Source organism: Armigeres subalbatus, chromosome 2 (genome assembly GCF_024139115.2).
Source record: "Armigeres subalbatus isolate Guangzhou_Male chromosome 2, GZ_Asu_2, whole genome shotgun sequence".
Taxonomy (NCBI): domain Eukaryota; kingdom Metazoa; phylum Arthropoda; class Insecta; order Diptera; family Culicidae; genus Armigeres; species Armigeres subalbatus.
This window is the reverse complement of record NC_085140.1, coordinates 110,659,759-110,680,033: the sequence shown is the minus strand read 5'-3', so window position 1 is coordinate 110,680,033 and position 20,275 is coordinate 110,659,759. Positions and strand designations below refer to the sequence as shown.

Here is a 20,275-nt window from a genome sequence, read left to right as displayed (position 1 = left end):
CCCATTCGTTAATGATGAATTTCAAAAGTTATACGAGTTTTTGGGGTGTCCAAATTTTGTCGTGAACATGCCTTATAATTGAATCCATACTGATGCTGTGGATCTCAAGTCCCGAACTCAAGGACAGTTTGAATGACACAGAATATCCTTAAACGGTCTTACGATATCTGTTGACCTTTCAGAAGACGTAATGGATATAATTAAATGCATATCGAAGCTTTGAGCACCGAAAAACGTTTCCAAACATTTGTTCAACTCGAGTCCGTAAGAACGAGAACGTAAGAATCGTTTGGATCACCCAAAATATCCCAGAACTACAGTACCGTGTAGTGTATTTCTCACCTTCTATCAGATGTAATGAACACGGTTGAAAACTCAAAAAAAAAAACTTTGAGCAACGAAAAAAAAACTTTTTTGCAACTGTAGATTTTAAGGATAGTTCGGATGTCCTAGGACGTCCAAGGAAGATTTAAAATAGTTTATTGTATATCATAGTAACTCTACGGATACGTTTAAATAAAAACCTTATTTTGAAACAGTACAATCCGCTGCCAATATTTATGCATATCCATTTTTCTGTTGTGGTCATATATGACCCCGTGGGCCTGAAAGGGGGTCAACTAGAATATCTAAATCACGAAACGGGAAGGACGAATATTTCCAACCTACCCAGTTCGCATATGTGCTCAAGCACACAGATGTTTGTCCCCTGCTGCAGCGACGGAACAGCAGAGTACTCACGGAATCGCCGGTACGGGGCTGGTGATGATGATGAGATGATGCATGCATGTTGCGCCAATCCCAACCTGCTGCTGTGGCCTCCGTGGCCAAGTGCGTCGTCCGTCGCCGCTTGAAAAGTGCAGATCCAAGAGCGGAAGCGATGGCGACGACGACAGCGACGACCGACGGAGTATCAGATCGAATCTCCCCTCCACGTAGAAGTGCAGCATTAGCACACCGGCTGGCTGCAGAGCAGCACATGTACACCGTCTCCCAAGGGGGCAATCACAGAAACTGCAGTCTGGCAGCATGTGCTCGTTCACTTTCCATCCATTGCATCGCGCCGGTGTGGTATCAATAGGTAGGTACTCTCATAGTGGTAGTCGTTTTTTTGCCCCTCTCCTTCAACGTGGTACCAAGTTTGTCACATTGAAGCAGCGATCGCTAGCCTTTCCGAACTCCCTTTGCATAGTCTCGGTCATGATTTTCGAAGTTGTTCATCAGAAGTCGTCGGAATCCTTCCTCATTTGCTTCTCATGAAGGAAATTGAAGTAGAAGGACGTGTTGGCTTCAAAATGACGGCCCACCTTCGAGAGGATTCAAATGAAGAGGGTAGTCTTTGCTGGTTTACTTTAGATTATATAAAAAATGAAATGGTTCATCTTGATTATATACAGAGCGACAATAATGTATGGAACAAATTTCGGGATTGTGCAGTTGGTGTTTTTTCTTGAATTTTTTTTTCTTTTAAATGTTTGGAGCTGAAACTATTATATTTCCACAGCACAATTAATTCCTTTGATGGATAATTCGTGAACCTTTGAATACAAAGGATTATAAAACAAATACGAACCCTTTGTCCTCAGATTGGCAGACAGAGAATGACAGAGCTCATCTGTAATTCAAAATTGAAACGATATTTTAGCTCGCTTAATAACAATGAAATCTAACATACGTGTTCAATGTGCATGACGGGTGCAATTCTGGCTGTGATTTGCTGCACGAACTTTAAAACATCCGCCACCATCGGAACGAGTAACACAGGTCGCACCTCCATCCACGCTGCATCCACTTGAATAACTTCGAACCGGTATACGTTCTTACACGATCCAGCGAGTTTCCCATCGGCTGCCGTGCCTGGGTGCTGATGATGAACGAGGACCTGAGCAAACGATGCGACGATGATGCAGGAGACTTACTTTGCATAAAATTCATCTTTATGGTCGTCATGACGTGTTTGAGTGTTACTTCGTGATCAAATAATGAAAAATATTATTTTGCTACACTTATGTGCCGCCACTGCGCTGCCGTGGGGATGCACCGAGAGGGCGGAAGGATGCAGTTAGGGGTTTGAGATTTCCTGAATGGAAGGTGGAAACCAGTGTAGGAAGGAGACTCAACCGCACCGGCACGAACCTGAGCTGAATGCGATGGGAGCAATGAAGTAGAAGGACTGCCACTTGTAAGAATGCACATTCGTGAGGGCTTTGTAGGTGAGAAAATGCGAATTTATGAAACGATGCTGGTGCTTTATGGTTTGAGCTGTTCGTATATTAGCTGCGTTTGACTAAATTGAATCAAGGAAGACAAATCATAATCAAATTTCTGAGCAATATTGCTGTTTGGATGATAATGATTTTTTATTCCAATTCAAGTTACATGTCACAATTGTTTCATCTCTGTATATTGTACTTAGCTTTCATTTCCAGCATCCTTTTTTCTATCGCCGATCAGTGATTATCGTTCGATTCCAAGCAGAGAAAAATCGTCGTCAACCGCAACCGTCTCCATTTAGCATCATGGAATCAGCACTCATCCAATTTGGATCAGATTCACGAGATCCGATTAAATTTAACGCAGAATATACTCTCTTTCTGCATTCGGCATCCTCTCGGCTTCCTGGCAAATGATGTCAGCAGCAAAAAAAAAAGAAAAAAGAATCCGCATCCATTAAGTGGCAATCAGCTCCACAAGTCCCGGTCATTCAATTACCGGTCGATCCCACCACCAGTCGGTTTTCCCCCGCAAGTGACTGAAGCTGACTGCTATGGGTGGGACGGACAGAGGACATAAACACATAAAATACAAACGAATCCGCTCTGCACAAAACTGCGACACACATCCCATCATCCCACTCTGTAATTGGAGGAGGAATATGGAAAACGGTCTGTGGAGGAGGAAATCAACCGGCATCGGAATCAGCAGCAGAAGAAACCCCACCGCAGCACCGGAGGAAAATGTCGAAATAAAAAAAGAATCATAATCAGTCATCTGGAATAATTCGGACAAACAAGATAATTGAATTCAAACAAATTGAACAAATAGCCGAAATTAATCAATTATTGTGCGGCGCGAGCGTTGGCGTAGTTGTCTCCTAGTTATCGTCTGGACCCGAACCAGAGTGTCCTTGGAGCGGACGTGAGACCGAACCCCACGCGGCTGCACCGGATCGGTCCCAAAGAGGACAGACAGCCCCGTCCAGCAGAAATATTTGCTCCCCTTATTTCAATAGAAGCGATTGCATGGATACTGGAACCCATGGACATTATGGCCTCTATGCGCTTAGGGACGTGTGGGGATGATTTAATTTCGACCCACTCAAAGTCCTGCATCCAATGAGGCGTTTTTTGTGTAGAGTGAAAACACGAGACTCTAAAGTAAATAGTGCAAATGATTTAATTTGAGCTGAACGTAAATTTCATCCAACTAGCGGGTTATGAGAAATACTCTGGTCTTCAAATAAGTCAAATTAGACTTCAACCGTTCATCAATTTCTACGCTTATTGGGCTTACCAGTTACACATTATTAGCCTTGTACCTAGATCATAATTCTGCTTGAGTGCCCCCCCTAATAATTTTCGACACTTGATTGATACGACGATTCTGAACAATGCCAAGCTTGTAGTTTGACAGCACACAAAATCCGAGTCATTTTATCGAAGCGTGCACATGCATGTGATTCCTTGCCGCGAGCAAACAAAAAAAAAATCGTAAAATTTTTGCTTGTTTCAAAATTTTGTTATTTTTCTGCTGCGATTAAAATAAAAACAGCAAAACTTTACAACGAGATGAGTGTTTCACTTTATGATTTAGTCGAGGATTGAACTTATCATTTCATTATCATTTAGTATTCAGCCAATAACTCATTCCAGAGGCGGAATTCCAAAAAGTGTTGTATGGCGGACTTCTAGCGCTGATTCCCCTCTACAACTTTGTCTAAGGGTACATTGCTCTATGTCTAATATTCACCGCGGGAAACGCTAGTATAATTTGATATACTAAATGATAATAACACTTAACCTCTTAACACTAACACCTCTGGAATGAGTTATTGGTTGAATACTAAATGATAAGTTCAATCCCTGGATTTAATACATTAAGTGTACTTTGTGATGTGATATCAAATTCCAATTAAATGTTTGTATCGTGTAAATCTGCTGAACAAAACTAAATGTCAATCATTTCCTGCCGGATAGTTATTTTATTTATTCAGACTAAGGCCGAAGTGGCCTGTGCGGTATACAAGAGTCTTCTCCACTCGGCTCGGTCCATTGCTACACGTCGCCAACCACGCAGTCTACGGAGGGTCTGAAAGTTATCTTCCACTTGATCGATCCACCTTGCCCGCTGCGCACCTCGCCTTCTTGTGCCCGTCGGATCGTTGTCGAGAACCATTTTCACCGGGTAACTGTCCGACATTCTAGCTACGTGCCCGGCCCACCGCAGTTGTCCGATTTTTGTAGTGTGAACGATGGATGGTTCTCCCAACAGCTGATGCAACTCGTGGTTCATTCGCCTTCTCCACGTACCGTCCGCCATCTGCACCCCACCATAGATGGTACGCAGCACTTTTCTTTCGAAAACTCCAAGTGCGCGTTGGTCCTCCACGATCTACTACTACCGGTCTAATTAGCGTTTTGTAGATTGTCAGTTTGGTACGGCGGCGATTTCGATTTCCAGCCACTATGCGTCTCCGAATTTCTCTGCTGGTGTTATTTTCGGCAGTCACCAGTGAGCCCAAGTATTGTGTACTTCTACCACCTAGATTTCGTTACCACCGATGCAAACTCGAGGTGGGTGGCTCACATTGTCTTCTCTTGAACCTCTTCTGATCATGTACTTCGTCTTCGACGTGTTGATGACTAGTCCGATCCGCTTAGCTTCCCTCTTCAGTCTGATGTAGACTTCCTCCATCTTCTCAAAGTTATGTGCCATAATATCTATGTCGTCGGCGAAGCCAAATAGCTAAACGGACTTATTGAAATGGCAAGTTTCGCTAGTTTGTCGGCTTTTTCGTTGCCAGTTATGTTGATATGAGCTGGTTCCCAGCACAGGTCTAAACGGCCAGGGTTTTGTTTTACTTTGTTTTTGATACCTTCTATCCATGGGTGGTTAGAGTTGTGCCCTTTAACTGCCGCGAGGACACTTTGAGAATCGCTGAATATGACCGTCAATTCAGAGGGGTTGAGGTCAATTGCTTGATTTATTGCGTATGCTTCCGCGCTGAAGATGGATAAATGTTTAGGAAGATTGATGCTAATTTCATGGTCACTCGAGTATATTCCGCTTCCCGTTCCTTGTCTGGTTTTTGATCCATCGGTGTATATGTGTTTGTGGTGGGGGTATTTGAGTTTGCATGCTTCGAGAAAACGGATTCTTTTCTCGGTGGGGTTAGAGTATTGAGTGTGGTTATGTTGACTCCGTTTATTTGTTTGATGGTGTTGTAATTTGGTTGCCCTATGGTAACGTTTACCTGTGGGATGTTCAGGGTCTCTGACTTTTCGTTTGATCGCTTTGCTAGTGTACAGGTTGGGGAGATAGCTTTGCGGCACATTTGTTTTGGACAATATAAGATAAGTGCTTCAGATATTCTAAGATCCAATGGAAGTTGTCCACTTTCTGCTAACAGACTTCCAATTGGGCTGGAGTGAAATGCCCCAGTGGCTATTCGAATTCCTTAATGGTATATGGGGCACAGTCTGTTGAGATCGGTATCTTTAGCTCGGCTTATATAAGTCTGGGAACAAGCATGGTGTTTAATATCCGAAGTAATGATCTTCGATCTGCTCCGAAATTTGTGCTGCTTATACTTTTCATCAGGGCTAATATTCGTTTACATTCATCTCGTTTCGTTTGAATATGATGTTTGAAGTTGAGTTTGTGATCTAGCCATATTCCTAACAGTTTTGTATTTTTTGTTAGTTTAATTGGTTCTATGGCAGGAGGCTGTTTTAGAAGTTTTTTCCGGTTTCCAATGTGCATAATTGACGACTTTTGAGTAGAGATGGTGAATCCAGTTTCAGTGCACCAGTCTTTAATTCGGTCTAGGATTTTTTGTATCTTAAAGCGGGTCCATCTGGCGCATCTTGTGATTACGGCGATGATGATGTCGTCTGCATATAGTTTGAAATTGGTGTTTTAGGGTATCCAATCGTTTATGCTATTGATAGCAACTAAGAAGAATGTGACAGCAAGTACTGATCCTTGTGGTACTCCGTTTTGTTGAATTTGTTCAGAGGAGAAATGCCCTTGATAAAGCACTTTGAAACGTCTTTCTTCGAGAAATTTTTGGCAAAAGGTAGCCACGTGTCCCCCTATGTCAGCTTTTGACAGATTTTTTAGTATCAGATAGCGCCAGGTTCTGTCGTATGCCTGTCGTAGTCCAGGAAAAGGAGCTCTGCGTGTTTTTTCTCATTTATGGCTTGGGTGCATATGTCTTCTATCTCTGTAAGGGGATCAGTTGTTTGTTTTCCTTTCCGGAAAGCGAATTGATTAGGTCCCAGGACTGATCTATTTTCGAGTTCGTTCATTAGTCTGCGGTTGACCATTCTTTCGAAAAGTTTCATTACACAGCTTGTTAGGTATATGAATCGAAGATTTTTTGGATCGTTTGTGTGTTTTCCTGGTTTAGGGATTGGGATTAGGTGAGATTCTCTCCAGGTGTTGGGGAATATTCCATTGATCCAAATGTAATTGTATGATGCAAGTAGATAAATGATAAATAGTGGAAGTCTTTTCAGCATTTGATTGTGAATGTCATCGGGACCAGGTGAGGATCCTTTCAGTGTGTCCATATGGTATATAAGCTCTTCCAAAGTGAATTCTTTGTTGTACAGTGAATATCTTGCTGTGGGGAAATTGGTTGGCTGCTGTTCTTCAGCATTCTTTTTAGTAATGAAGGTGAGTGGGTATGCGCTGTCTGATGATTCTTTGGTGAAGTGTTTGGCAAGGTGTTCCGCAATCTGTTGAGGGTCAGTTATGTTGTTATTATCTGATGTTATCGTCCAGATGTTTTCTGATGATTTTTTTCCTGATATGCTTCTGATCTTGTTCCAAACTTCTTTTGAGGTTGTGTGTTCATTTATCTCAGTGATCTCATTTATCTTAGTGATTTTTTCCCACGATTTCTGTTTCTCTTCTTCGATGATTTTCCTTGCTTCGTATCTGTGTTTACGAAAGTTGTCGTGGATCATTTGGTAATCAGGGTGGTCAGTAGGTGTGTTTTTTAATTTTCTGAGAGATTTTCGCCTTTGTTTCACTGCTTCCCGGGTGTTGTCATTCCACCAGGGTACGGATTTTTTTGATACCACTTCTGATGTTCTTGGGATTGATGCTATTGCGGCCATGTCTGATGTAAGTAGTCAGATCTTCTATTGAGTATTCCTCATTTGGGTTTATTTGATCTTCGAGAATCTCTTCGAATTTTTTCCAGTCTGCGGAGTCGATTTTCCATTTGGGATATTTTATTTTATTTTTATTTTATTTTATTTAGGAGCAGGGAAAAGCCCATTTGAGTAGAGCTAACTTAGGCTCTCTCTCAAATGGGCGCAAAACCTCCTCATCTTTTCTCATCAACAGAATACAAACACATACATTCCAAATGATGGTCTTACTAACTAAATAATTAATGACATAAACTACACTTAAACTATAGTACAATAATAAATACATTGAGAGACAATTTTAACAAGTTTATCAGTTTCTCTTAAATATATCACTAAACTTCATTTTCACAAGAGAACGAGACAAGTTGAAGTCAAAGACATGATAACAGCGATTGAATAAACGAAACATATTTGCGACAGGTTCGTTGTAACTGTAGTTAGTACGAGATGTAGGAATACGGAGGAACTGATACGAACGGAGAGGGCGTCGTTGTATGCCAATATTGAAAGAGTTTAAAACACTGGGACAATCTATATGGGACTGCAACACATCTGCAACAAAGCAGGCCTTGATGATATTCCGGCGGTCTTCTAGAAGCTGGAGATCAATCAACATGCATCTATCTTGATATCTGGGAAGGTTGATTGGGTCGTTCCAAAGGAGATGACGGAGAGCATAACGAACAAATTTACGCTGTATGGATTCAATTTGTTGAATTCCATTTGCGTAATAAGGGGCCCATATGACAACTGAATATTCGAGTGTGGAACCAACTAATGAACAGAAAAAAGTTTTCAGACAGTGAATATCTTTGAAGTATTTAGTCGTGCGAAAAATGAACCCTAAGGTCTTAGACGCTTTAGAAGTAATGTAACCAATGTGTTCTTTAAAGTTCAATTTCGTATCCAAAATAACGCCTAGGTCTTTGATGGACGAAACCCTATTTATAGATTTACCCTCTATCGAGTAATCAAAACGAACAGTAGAGTGCTTTCTTGTGAACGATATAACCGAGCATTTAGAAGGGTTCAAACACATACGATTGATGGTGCACCAGTTTTTAAAGTTATCGATCTCATTTTGCAGAATAGCAGCATCCTGGAGACTGCTTACTTCGTAGAAAAGTTTAAAATCATCAGCGTATGAAGATTTTTGGCATTTGAGTTGAAGGTTAACATCGTTTAAGTAAAGTAAAAATAGGAAAGGTCCAATATGACTACCTTGTGGAACACCAGAAGCAACGAGAAATGGTACAGAGGTAGCTTCTCCTATTTTAACCGACATAGAGCGACCGTTCATGTAGGAATTAAGCCAGTCCAAGAGTGATCCAGAAATTCCAAGACGTTCCAACTTAGCAATCATAATTTTGTGGTTGATTGTGTCAAACGCAGCTGAGAAATCTGTGTATATTGCATCCACCTGTTTTTGTGGTTCCATGGATTTGATGATAAGCGATGTGTATGCAACAAGGTTCGTCGAAGTCGATCGTTTCGCTACGAATCCATGCTGGTCCCGTGAAACATAGTCAATGCAATTGTGCTTGATAAAGTCCAGAACAATAAGCTCGAATAGTTTTGATGTGGCACACAAGGCTGCTATACCACGGTAGTTTGTAACATCGTTCCTTTTACCTTTTTTGAATACAGGGAAAACGAAAGATTTTTTCCAAGTTTTGGGAAATGTTCCAGTGCGAATAGAGCGGTTGTAAATAATTGATAGAGGCCCCGAAAGGGAACGGCTGCATCTTTTCAGTATGATGGCAGGAATTCCATCTGGACCAGGATTACAGGAACTTTTGAGCCGTGCACAAGCTTCTTCGATGGCGTTGCAGGTGATTTCGGGATGAGGACCAACAGCAGCACGTTGAGGAATTTTTGAAGCAGCATCTAACACTTGTTGATGCTCTAGCTGCTCATCAACGAAAACCGAGGCAAACTTTTCGCGAAACAGTTGACATACAGCTGGCAATGTAGAAGCTTGTTTCTCGTGCAGATGCATTGTAGACGGAAGACCTTTTTCTTTCCGTTGTTCATCAATGTAGGACCAGAACTTCTTAGGATTCTTCTTCAGACTACACTGGATCCGGTGTAAATAGGAATGGTAGAGCTTCTTATTCAAGCGTTTATACTTATTGTTGCAGATGTGATAATGCGATTTCGTTAAATGGTTATTATACTTTGTATGCCTTCTGAGAGCGGACCTTTTAAGGGACTTAAGTTTTTTAAGAGCTTGTTTGTCCAGGGAGGATGTTTAGGAGACTTACTTACTGATTTTGGAGTACATAGATCTATGGCATTTGTTACAACGGAAGTGAAGACTTCAACCGCTGAATCAGTGTCCAGGTTCAGAAACAACGTGTTCCAGTCCATAGATTCTAGATGATCCTTCATTTTCGAGAAGTCCGTTTTCCAAAATTTATAGCGAGTGTGCTTACTGACTGGGATGAATTTAAGCGGAGCGTTCTTCCTAATGTGTATTTGTAATGGTGGATGATGCCGAACGTGTTTAACAAGTGGAGCAGTAGCTTCGGCAATAGAGACATCCTGACAGAGATCCTGGCTAACATAGCAGAGATCCAGCAATCGATTACTTGAGTTATATACGGTATTTATTTGTACGAGACAGGCGGTGTTATAGTCATCTATTAGTTGTTTTTGAACCACGTTGAGTGAAGAGTGATTCAGATTAGGATACAGGTAGCCAGATGAACTATGTTGCCAAGAAACTGAACGAATATTGAAGTCTCCCAAGATCAACATTTTGTCAGTTAAAGACATGCGGGAGCTGATCCAAGACAGTGTTTCGGAATGTTGGCCAATTAGAGTTGCATCACAGACACGGTCAGGAGGAATATAGATGAGACAAATGAACAAAGAGTGGTCGCCAATGGTTAGCTCAACCCAAAGCTGTTCGATTGAAGAACAATGTGGTGGCTGAAGTACATTACATCTGATGTTGGAGCGGACAGCAAGCAGGACACCACCTCCAGATTTTTTGTAACTCGTTCCTCGGAACGATCCATTCGAAAACATTATATTCATTGCTGAATATTTGTTGAGAAAGCGTAATACCACTTAGCCAAGTTTCTGTAAACGCATAGACGTCGAAAGCGGCATCCGAACACGCAAGCTTGTAGTCGGAAATAGTAGTATTCATGCCACCGAGATTCTGATAATAACAAATTATACCATTTAAACCAACGATGTTCTGAGCTGGCGTTGTAGAGCAGTTGGTTGTGGTACGATCCGCCGTGGAAAAGGTCGAGGAGTTGGAGTTGTTTTGTGATAAATCTCCGGCATTCGGAACGAAGGCAGGTTTATCGGCGTACGTGTTGATGCATGGGAAGTTTGGATTGTGGGTGGTAGTCGATACACAGGAGGCTGTTTTTTCATCAGTTGTGTCGGAGGACGGACACCGGTTGGTTTGCGGCTGTTGGAACGACGGTCTAAAAAAGCAGATATTGAAACTCCCTTCGGCCAGAACCCCTCTGACAGAAGAATTGTCTCAATGCTTCGAGGGACGTTAATTTTGAATGATACAAAAGAGAGCGGTTTTGATTCCTGGCTTGAACGAATTAGTTTTTGGCAGATTATATGATCGAGATCACAACGAGAGTGATAGGAGATATAGCGTATAATATTTGCTTCAGTTTCGTGGGGCTGAAACCGAGTAACATAGTACCAATTATCGTTCAATACTGGTTTTGTAGCTAGAGAAGGCGGTGCAATAGCAAGCTTGGGACATATTAGGTGTTGTCCTTTGTTCTTAAAGTTATTATGTACCTTAATATTATCACTGTCACGAGTATCTATTGTAGGAGTTTGCGAAATCGGGATTTCTGGTCTTTGATTTCCTGAGGCAGCAGCGATATTGGTGACAGCAGGAGCTTTACAGGCGATATCCACTGTGTTTGATGATATTGGAGTGGTAGACTGGTTCTTCGAAACATGGTTCGTTGATGAAACTGCGGAAGTTTGACAGGCGACGGATTGCTTGGTAGGCTTGAGATGAGACATGAGTCGTTGAGGCTTGGGAATGGTACCGGACTGGGTCTGAGTGCATTGATCAGTGGCGAGCTGAGTGGCGTTGGGAGTGGCGAGCATTGATTGGTTGTTCGTAGTTGAACTAGTGGTTGGAGGAGGTTTGGCTGGTGCTATAGTCTGGGCGGCGTTGATGGAGGCATTGGTTTCTACGGAAGCGCTTGGAGCTGATGACGATACTCGAGTTAGAGGGCAGTGGGAAATGGCATTGGTGTCGATAGTATCAGCTGACACTATTCGATTTTCCGATGGAGAATTATCTGGAACGGAATGAACTGTATAATTTGATACGACTGATGTACTAACCGGAACGTCAACTTTCGTTTTCTTTCCGGATCGGTGGGCTGGATGAGTAGAAGAGGTGGTACTGCTGGTTCTGTCTCTTTTAGCTCCGGATGAATCACCGGAGTCACCGATGAAGGAGCCGAAAACATTGGTAAATTCGAACTGTAGGTTGTTTATGGCGTCTTCGAAATTCTTGGAGGAATTGGCATTAGTTGGAAGAGAATGTGACGTTTTGTTGCAGTTGCATGAGCGACGTGGTCCTTCAGTAAATGCGCGGCAGAGCGATCGGGTCACATCTATTTGTGCGCCGACTAATCGGAGAATCGATGCAAGTCTGACCAGAATTAAATTCAGTGCCTGGTTACTAGACGATTGCTCGAAATCGACAGGTGAGTTTCGGCAAGCAGGGCAAAACCATTCCGCACCGGGGAAATCCCGCAGTGCCTTATGTTGATTTGCCGATAATCCAACACACTTCAAATGGAACGATTTCATGCATTTTGCGCAAGGTATTTTACCGCAACGAGAAGACTGGGTAATGCAGTGAGAAGCTGAGCACTTTTTTGCCATCCTCTATTCCGTGATGGGATAGCAGCAGTATAGTAGTATGTCACTTTGTTTACACTTCGCACTCGATGTGGTGATAGCAGCAGCAAGCAAACAATGGCTACCGCAAATGGAATTGCACGACGGAGGTAGCGAAAGCGATAGAAATATCACTACCAAATAAGATCGACGCGATTCGACCGAGGTATCAGTGCAAAACAAAGCGCGATGATTTTCACAATTCGATAACCGATAATTGCGAATTTAGGCACTATAAACTAATGATTAAAGCGAAAAATTTCTTTGCGACTCGAGGAGAGATCCGATTCAAACAATGTCTTGACGTATTGCAATGTTGCAATGTTATTACAATGTCTTGACGTATTATTGTATATTGTTTGTTAGGGCAGTTGATCTGAATAGTTCCGATTTTAATGGGAAAATGATCGCTGCTATGCTGGTCGTTTATTATGGTACAATCTAATTTTGATGCTAGTTCAGGGCTGCATATTGTTACATCGATTGCTGATGTGCTGTTCATGTCGATTCTTTTGGCTGAGTGTATGAAGGTTGTTTGGCCATCATTTAGCGTTAATAATCCATGGTCTTCTATTATTTTGATAATTTCTTTACCTCTGGAATCTTAGTGTTTCAAATCCCATTGCGCGTGGTGAGCGTTTAAGTCACCGGCCATTATTAGTGACTTCGGTAATAGACAAAGTGCATAGAACTTTGTCAAATTCTTTAGTATCCAATGTTATATTTGGCGGAATGTATATTGATGCGATTGTCATTTTGAAGGGTGTATTTACCTCTATAGCGATGATTTCCAGGTCTGTTTGTATTTGTACTGGGGTGAAGAGGATTCCCTTCTTTATAAGCTTAGCTACCCCTCCTTGACCAGATGGTCGATGCTCAAATATCGAGTTGTATCCTTTTATATTAAAAACTGTCTTGGGGTTTGTCCTGGTTTCTTGTATGGCCAGGAAAAGAGGCTGATGTTCACTTATTAGTAGTTGAAGTTCTGTGTGTTTGCTCTGTATACCGTTACAGTTCCATTGTATAAGCGTGGTCATATTCAGGTTTGATTTTATTGTTGCTATTATCAGTTATCGTCGTTTAATTTCTCTATTTCCATGTCAGAGAAATCCGTTTTTCTTTGTTTGTTGTTGTTTTTGTTGTTTATTCGGTTGCTTTTCCTTCTTGGTGTGCCTTCTCTGGTTTCTCTGTCGGGAGATGATTTGATCGGTTTGTCACATTTAATTTTTTCCATGTTTGTCTTTAGTTGTGATCGTTTTCTGGGTCTGCGGCTCAATGTTTTTTGTTAGTTTTTCTATTAATTCATTCTTTTTCTGCAGCTCGTTTGTTAGCTTGCCACAGTGCGTTTTCATTTCTTCGATATCTTTTTGCATTTTCTCTTCAGTGATCTTTAAATTCTTTTCTTTATCTTTGAAGTAGTTATACCAGTTTTTAATATTTGCTTCTTTTTCGTTGAGCGCTTCCATTCGTTCCGAAATAACTTTCATTTTTAAAAAAAAGCTCATTTTCTCCTCCAGCTCCTTTTCCCACTGTGTTCTTGCATTTTCGATGATAGTTTGGGCATCGCTTGTAACTTTTGCCGTAACTTGGTTTTTCGTTGTTGTTGATAAGTTGTTTCCGGGCTGAAATGTTTTTGTCCGTTTTTATTTTTATTATTTGCTGCTCTTGCCTGAAAATTGGACATGCCTTGCTGGTCGAGATATGATTATCGTTGCAGTTTATGCACTTTATTTTTTTCGAACATTCATCACTTTCCAGGTGTGCCTTTTCGCCGCAGGTTCGGCAGCGTTCTTCTTTTTTGCAAAAATTTCTAATGTGCTGATACTCGTAACACTGGTAGCATTGCGTTGGTCGGGGGTAGTACTTTTCGGTTCTGCAAACGCGGTATCCAATTTTCAGTTTTTCTGGCGGTGAAGGCTGGGAAAACGTGAGGATCACGACTCCGGTGTTGAATTTCGTTTTTTTATCGTCGCTCATTCTGCTGATATGTTTAACTTCAGTCACACCTTGTGTGCTAAGGTTTGTTTTTATATCGTCTTCAGTATCGATTGGCAGCTCCCGACAGACAACGACAGCGCGGGACGTATTCCGTTTGGTATCCCAGCTGACGGTGATCGGTGTTCCATCTGCCAATTCCTTCATGTTTTCAACTAATTTCCTTGCATTTTTCTCATTCAGAATTACGGTCAACGAACCGTCTTTTCTGTTTAGCCAAATATCTTCATAACAGCAGTATGCCTCGATTGACTTTGTCACGAGAAATATGCTGTGCTCGGTTATTGATCCATTTATTTTCTTCAATATCACATACCTATTTTGATTGGCACGATCGGGGAGAAACAACCCCCCGCTGCGCGTCCCCATTGACACACTTTTGTCAGCTATGCGATTTTCACTGTTCACTCGTCACTCGCGGTGTATGGATACGTGGTTTGTAATTTGAGAGTTTGTTCAATTCGATTGATCGCTGCCTTCGCGGTGCACTACACTAATAAAAATTCACACATTTTTATTGGCAAAAATCTAAAGAAATTTCCAAATAAATTTTATGTGTGCGTTAATAACCACCTGCTATAGGAGAATCCACATAAAGGTTATTAGTTAATAACGGTTATGTGTGTTTCCACATATATGCTATGCGAATTCACATAGCCGTTATGTGGGAAATGCTATAGTCAAAATTTATATGTTCCACACATAATGGATATGATTGGATTTTTGTCAGTGTACTTAGATTGAGAAGCGGGTAATTAATTACGTCCGTTGTCAATGACGATCGCGGGAGTTACGAGCCCAACAGTGTCTTCAGTTGATTGCTTCTGCTGGAGAATACTAAATCGATGCCGAATTTCATCAGTCGATGGCGTAGCTGGTGGGTGATGTGTTGATCATAGGGGACCGATACCCTCTTCAGCAGTTCATCGATCGGTGTCAGTGTTGTCAGTTCGTTTTTTTCCGTAGGTTCCTCTGCTTCTTGTTGATAATTGCTTGTATTGTTCTTTCCTTGTATCCGTTTGTATCTTCGCTGTTTCAATGATGTGTTGTAGCTCCTTCGTTTTTCCTTCTTCGCTCAGGGGGATCGTCTGCATTCTGTGGATCATGTGATGAAAAGCTGCCATTTTATGCCAATACGAATGATTTGATGTGTATGGGATGACTCTCATGGTGTTGGTGGGCTTCCTGTAGATTTCGAAGTCTAATGTTGCATTTGTTCCCTTGATAACCAGTAGATCCAAGAAAGGTAATTTACCTTCCTTTTCTTCCTCGTGGGTGAATTTGATGTCTTTATGCACGTTGTTTATCGCTTCCAAAATCCTGGGTAGATCTTTCCGGTTGATAATGCTGAAAATGTCGTCCACGTATCTCCATCATTTCTCGGGTAGTACTCCTTGTTCCTCTAGGTTGTCCTCCAAATTCGCCATGAATAATTCTCACAAAAACGGTGATAGCAGATTTCCCATAGGTGCATCCTTCGTTTGTTTGTAGAAGCTTCCACGGAATGTAAAGTAGTTCTCATTCATGCATAATCTTGCAAGCTTGAGATACATCATTTCCTCGCCATGCTGTATCCGTCCGTTGTTCTAGTAGCCAATCCTCCAAAAGGTTCAGAGCATCCTTCACTGGAACGCTTGGGAACAATGCGCTACGTCGAATGATACCATGATGTCCTCCTCTTCGATGTTTCCTGATTCCACTATCCTCTTGGTGAACTCCTGGGTGTTTACAACTGACCACCTTATGACAAGCAACCGTGTCAGTTTATCCGGAAATCCGTGTTCTTGCATTAGCTGCCATAGCTGGTCCCGATTGATTGTATAATATGCGGCTTTGAAGTCGATAAATAGATGATGTGTGGGAACGTTGTATTCGCGGCATTTCTGCAGTACTTGGCGAATGGCGAACACCTGGTCCGTGGTGGAGCGTTCGCCCATAAAACCCGCCTGGTACTGCCCCACGAACTCCCTTGCAGTTGGTGCTAGTCGACGGCATAAAATTTGGGAGAGTACCTTGTAGGCGGCGTTCAGCAATGTGATTGCGTGGTAGTTGCTACAATTCAGCTTATCGCCCTTTTTGTAGATGGGACACATGACACCTTCCATCCACTTCTGCGGCAAAACTTCCTCCTCCCAAATCTTGGTAATGACCCAGTGCAGCGCTCTAGCCAGTGTCTCACCACCGTGTTTAAACAGCTCTCCTGGTAGTTGGTCAACCCCAGGGGCTTTATTGTTCTTCAGCCGGCCAATCTTCTCCTGGATTTCCTGGAGATCCGGAGCCGGTAGAATTATGTCCAGCGCACCATACCGCCATCTTCTCCTGCCACATCGCCATTCAGGTGCTCTTCTCAGTGCTGCCCTCACCTCACGCTCGTTCGTAAGAAGGTTCCCGTTTATGTCCTTACACATATCAGGCTGTGGCACGTGGCTCTTACGTGAACGGTTCAACTTCTCATAGAATTTTCGTGTGTTATTAGCGCGGTACAGTTGCTCCGTCTCTTCGCGGTCTCGATCTTCCAGCTGACGCTTTTTCCTCCGGAAAATCGAGTTTTGTCTGTTCCGCGCCTGTTTATATCGTGCCTTGTTCGCCCTGCGGTGTTGCAGCAATCTCGCCCATGCTGCATTCTTCTCTTCTACTAACTGCTCACATTCGCCGTCATACCAGTCGTTTCTCTGATCCGGGGGCACCGTGCCAAGTGCAGCGGTTGCGGTGCTTCCAATGGCGGATCGAATATCTCTCCAGTCATCTTCAAGCGACGCTGCGCCTAGCTGCTTTTCCGTTGGGAGTGCCACTTCCAGCTGCTGCGCGTATTCTTGGGCTAGTCTACCGTCTTGTAGCCGCCCAATGTTAAGCCGCGGCGTCCGACTTCGACGCGTGTTGTACACCGTCGAGAGTTTTGAGCGCAGGCATACTGCAACGAGGTAGTGGTCGGATTCAACGTTCGTGATGTCGGAGAAGAATTTACCATCGATTAGAACGTGGTCGATTTGGTTTTCCGTTTCTTGGTTAGGTGATCTCCATGTGGCCTTGTGGATATTTTTGCGGGTAAAGAAGGTGCTTCGGATTACCATTCCACGGGAGGCTTCAAAGTTTATGCATCATTGGCCGTTGACATTCGATACGGTATGCAGAATATACGGTCCGTTGACCGGTCTATACATTTCCTCCCTTCCTACCTGAGCGTTCATGTCACCGATGACGATTTTGACGTCCCGCAGTGGGCATCCATCATATACGTTTGCTCCAGCTGTGCGTAGAACGCTTCTTTCTCGTCGTCGGGTCTCCCTTCGTGTGGGCAGTGCACGTTGATGATGCTATAGTTGAAGAAACGGCCTTTTATCCTCAGCTTGCACATCCTTGCGTTGATTGGCTGCCACCCAATCACGCGTTGGCGCATCCAGCACTATGAAGCCGGTTCCCAGCTCGTTGGTGGTGCCACAGCTTTGGTAAAAGGTAGCTGCTCGATGCCCGCTTTTCCACACTTTCTGCCTTGTCCAGCAAATCTCCTGCAGCGCCACGACGTCGAAGTTGCGGGGATGTAATTCATCGTAGATCATCCTGTCGCAACCTGCGAAACCTAGCGACTTGCAGTTCCATGTTCCAAGCTTCGAATCGTGATCCTTTATTCGTCGCCTAGGTCTTTGCCGATTATATCGAGTCGCATTATCTCTTATATTGTTCGTAATAATTGGTTTTCCAGGCGGCTTATTGGGCCTGAGCAAACCTCCTGTCTCGTCGGAGGGCCATCGTGTCAGGGCTGTTTAGCGTCCCACCTAACACCAGGACTTGGGCTTGTGCGCTTTGAGCGGCACACGGTCGCTTTGGTGGGGCCTACTTGCGGATACACGCAGCTTTTTATAGGAATTTAACAGGGCCCACTGTCAAACTCCACCACATCCTAGGCAAGCCCCACAACTCGCAGATGGCCTGGGGAGGGATCGTCAAGCCCTTGGACATAGTCCCTGCTGCCCGCTCGGGAGCGGAGTCAATGTTCTTCAAACTGCTTGACTGGTGTGTACGCTGCATAACCTGTACGTTTAACCTGTACCTGCCCATTCTTCAAACTTGAACAACCTGAGATAGTTTTTGGTGAAATTGTCAAACACCAAGAAACGATACCAGAGAAAGAACCACAACAGGTAGAAATCAAGTCCCATTTAGGAGCTCGACAATGCGCGCATCAAAGAAGTCACAATTCTTAAACGATTACTTAGTAGGTAATATATAAATGAAATAAAACTAATTTGTACATATATAAAATTGTTACAATTTGAAGTTGATAAAGGGATGGAGAGTAACAGTAACCGAATAAAATAAAGATTCATTCTAAGATACTACTTGTCAAGCAATGGTAGTGTTTTATTACGTTCCGCAGTTCAACATTCCCACCTCTACAAATATGAAACTTGATGATGACATAAGAGCACAAATATATTCGGAAATTTGGCAGAAGGAAGGTCGTGAGGCTTATATCGCCATAAAAATTGTCCTCCGTTCGCTTTCAAATGTATGTACTTCTATATAAACATTTAAAAATCATATAACATTTAAATTTATGATTTTTAACATTTAAAAATCACATAAGGATCAACATATTCTTTGAAATTACTTCTCTCTTAAAAGTGTGTCGTACCGTGTGGACATTGCTTTGGAATCTTCTTGAGAATGGAATGTTTGAGTACAGAAGATTGGAAAAGATCACTCATTAGTGTTATAACTTTCGGAATTGAATAAATATTCGCTTTTCATCCTTCCCAGAGGATACCTTCGTGCTTAATTTCCAAATTCATCCAATATCTTATTGAGCCACTCAGTGCGCTCTCACCAGCAAATTCCTCAAATAACCCAATTAAAAGCATTGAAAGTGGAGTGAATCCTTTCGCCATCGGCTGTACCATCACCACCGTCTTCGATTGTGGGCCAGATTTTTGCCGCTGGCGCTCAAAAACAATTTCCATTAGTCTCTTAATTGTGTCGTGCTTTGCGCCAACAATGAATCAAATCGCCCTTCGGAGAATCCTCAATATTGGGTCCCCGGATACTGATGGCATTAAGTTTGTTTAGTCCCTTGTTAAGGGGAAGTTTCTAGCCTGACCCAATCGCCTTCATAGATAGAAAGATATTTGTCCACTGCCAAGAAGCAAAGTGATCAAAGATTATCGCGGCTTTTTGTCAAAAAATGGACCTAATTGATTTGGGAACTGGCCTGTTGCTCTTCGCACTCAGCAAAGGACATCGTAGTAAACTGTTTCGATTTATCAGATAAATAAACCTGATATAATTTATTTTCCCTGAATCGCATTGAACATGACTGCTTGGCGTTTCCTCCCTGAAGACCTTCCATTTTCACGAACCGTTACAAATAATTACTAACACTTAATCTATTTGAGTAGCAGGTGTTGCATCAAGCGCAAATCATTCGAACAATAAATCTTCCTCTCCGGAATGCACAAATCCGATTCAAATTAAAGCCAAATCAGAGCCGGAAAATCTTGGAAGGCGAAAATGCAACGATTAGTCACGGGTTTAAATTATTCCGGTTCGCCATCAGTCGAGAGGCCTTTCTCCGTGGCCGCCCAGCGTAGGCAAATAATTCACCCATTTCCCTTTCGGTACACAAATTGTCCCGAGCGCACTTGCCGGCATCCGGCGCGGTGGCAGCGTGACAACAACCGAGGAGGACGACTTCAACATTTCACCCCGCCGCAAAGGACAATGCGTCGCCGTTTGTATCGTCGTCGTCGCCGCCGCCGCCGCAAAGCGCAACAAGCTTTTGTACTTAAGATTAATTAATTGTATCAATTAAACAATCAGCATGACAAAGCAGCAAGAGGCGATGCCCCACTCACCGAACTGTGGAGCTCTTGGCTACAAATGCGTGGACTGTTGTAAATTTGTTGGCTTTGAATGGATCTGCGGCCATCGATAGTCAAGGTGGTGCCGCTAAGGTGCGACGTAAGTATCCGCGCGAACGATTCCTGGAA

At 42.8% G+C, this 20,275-nt stretch overlaps 2 protein-coding genes across 3 annotated transcripts; both read right to left on the bottom strand.

Annotated features, from left to right (window-relative positions):
- Positions 1-10,623: 10,623 nt before the first annotated feature.
- On the bottom strand, positions 10,624-12,576 carry LOC134214938 (mucin-2-like). 2 transcript variants are annotated; one of them, XM_062694213.1, is made up of 2 exons: positions 11,169-12,576; positions 10,624-10,831 (listed from the first exon to the last, which is right to left on the bottom strand). In XM_062694213.1, the coding sequence occupies exons 1-2, from the start codon at positions 12,279-12,281 to the stop codon at positions 10,778-10,780; spliced, it is 1,167 nt and encodes a 388-aa protein (XP_062550197.1). In that variant the 5' UTR covers positions 12,282-12,576; the 3' UTR covers positions 10,624-10,777. The 2 variants fall into 2 exon arrangements, with proteins under 2 accessions (XP_062550197.1, XP_062550198.1); XM_062694214.1 differs by lacking the exon at positions 10,624-10,831 and adding an exon at positions 11,024-11,095.
- Positions 12,577-13,516: 940 nt separating this feature from the next.
- On the bottom strand, positions 13,517-14,438 carry LOC134209152 (uncharacterized). Its single transcript, XM_062685133.1, has 2 exons — positions 13,983-14,438; positions 13,517-13,918 (listed from the first exon to the last, which is right to left on the bottom strand). The coding sequence occupies exons 1-2, from the start codon at positions 14,436-14,438 to the stop codon at positions 13,517-13,519; spliced, it is 858 nt and encodes a 285-aa protein (XP_062541117.1).
- Positions 14,439-20,275: the final 5,837 nt, after the last annotated feature.

Bases quoted from the DNA above. Each gene is read 5' to 3' on its own strand.
- LOC134214938 (XM_062694213.1), bottom strand. From the start codon at position 12,281: ATGGCAAAAAAGTGCTCAGCTTCTCACTGCATTACCCAGTCTTCTCGT. The intron at 10,832-11,168 runs GTACATAATAAC...CTGCTTTTTTAG, and splicing joins GTGACAGTGATAATATTAAG to ACCGTCGTTCCAACAGCCGC.
- LOC134209152 (XM_062685133.1), bottom strand. From the start codon at position 14,438: ATGAAGGAATTGGCAGATGGAACACCGATCACCGTCAGCTGGGATACC. The intron at 13,919-13,982 runs GCATGTCCAATT...AAAACATTTCAG, and splicing joins ATCATATCTCGACCAGCAAG to CCCGGAAACAACTTATCAAC.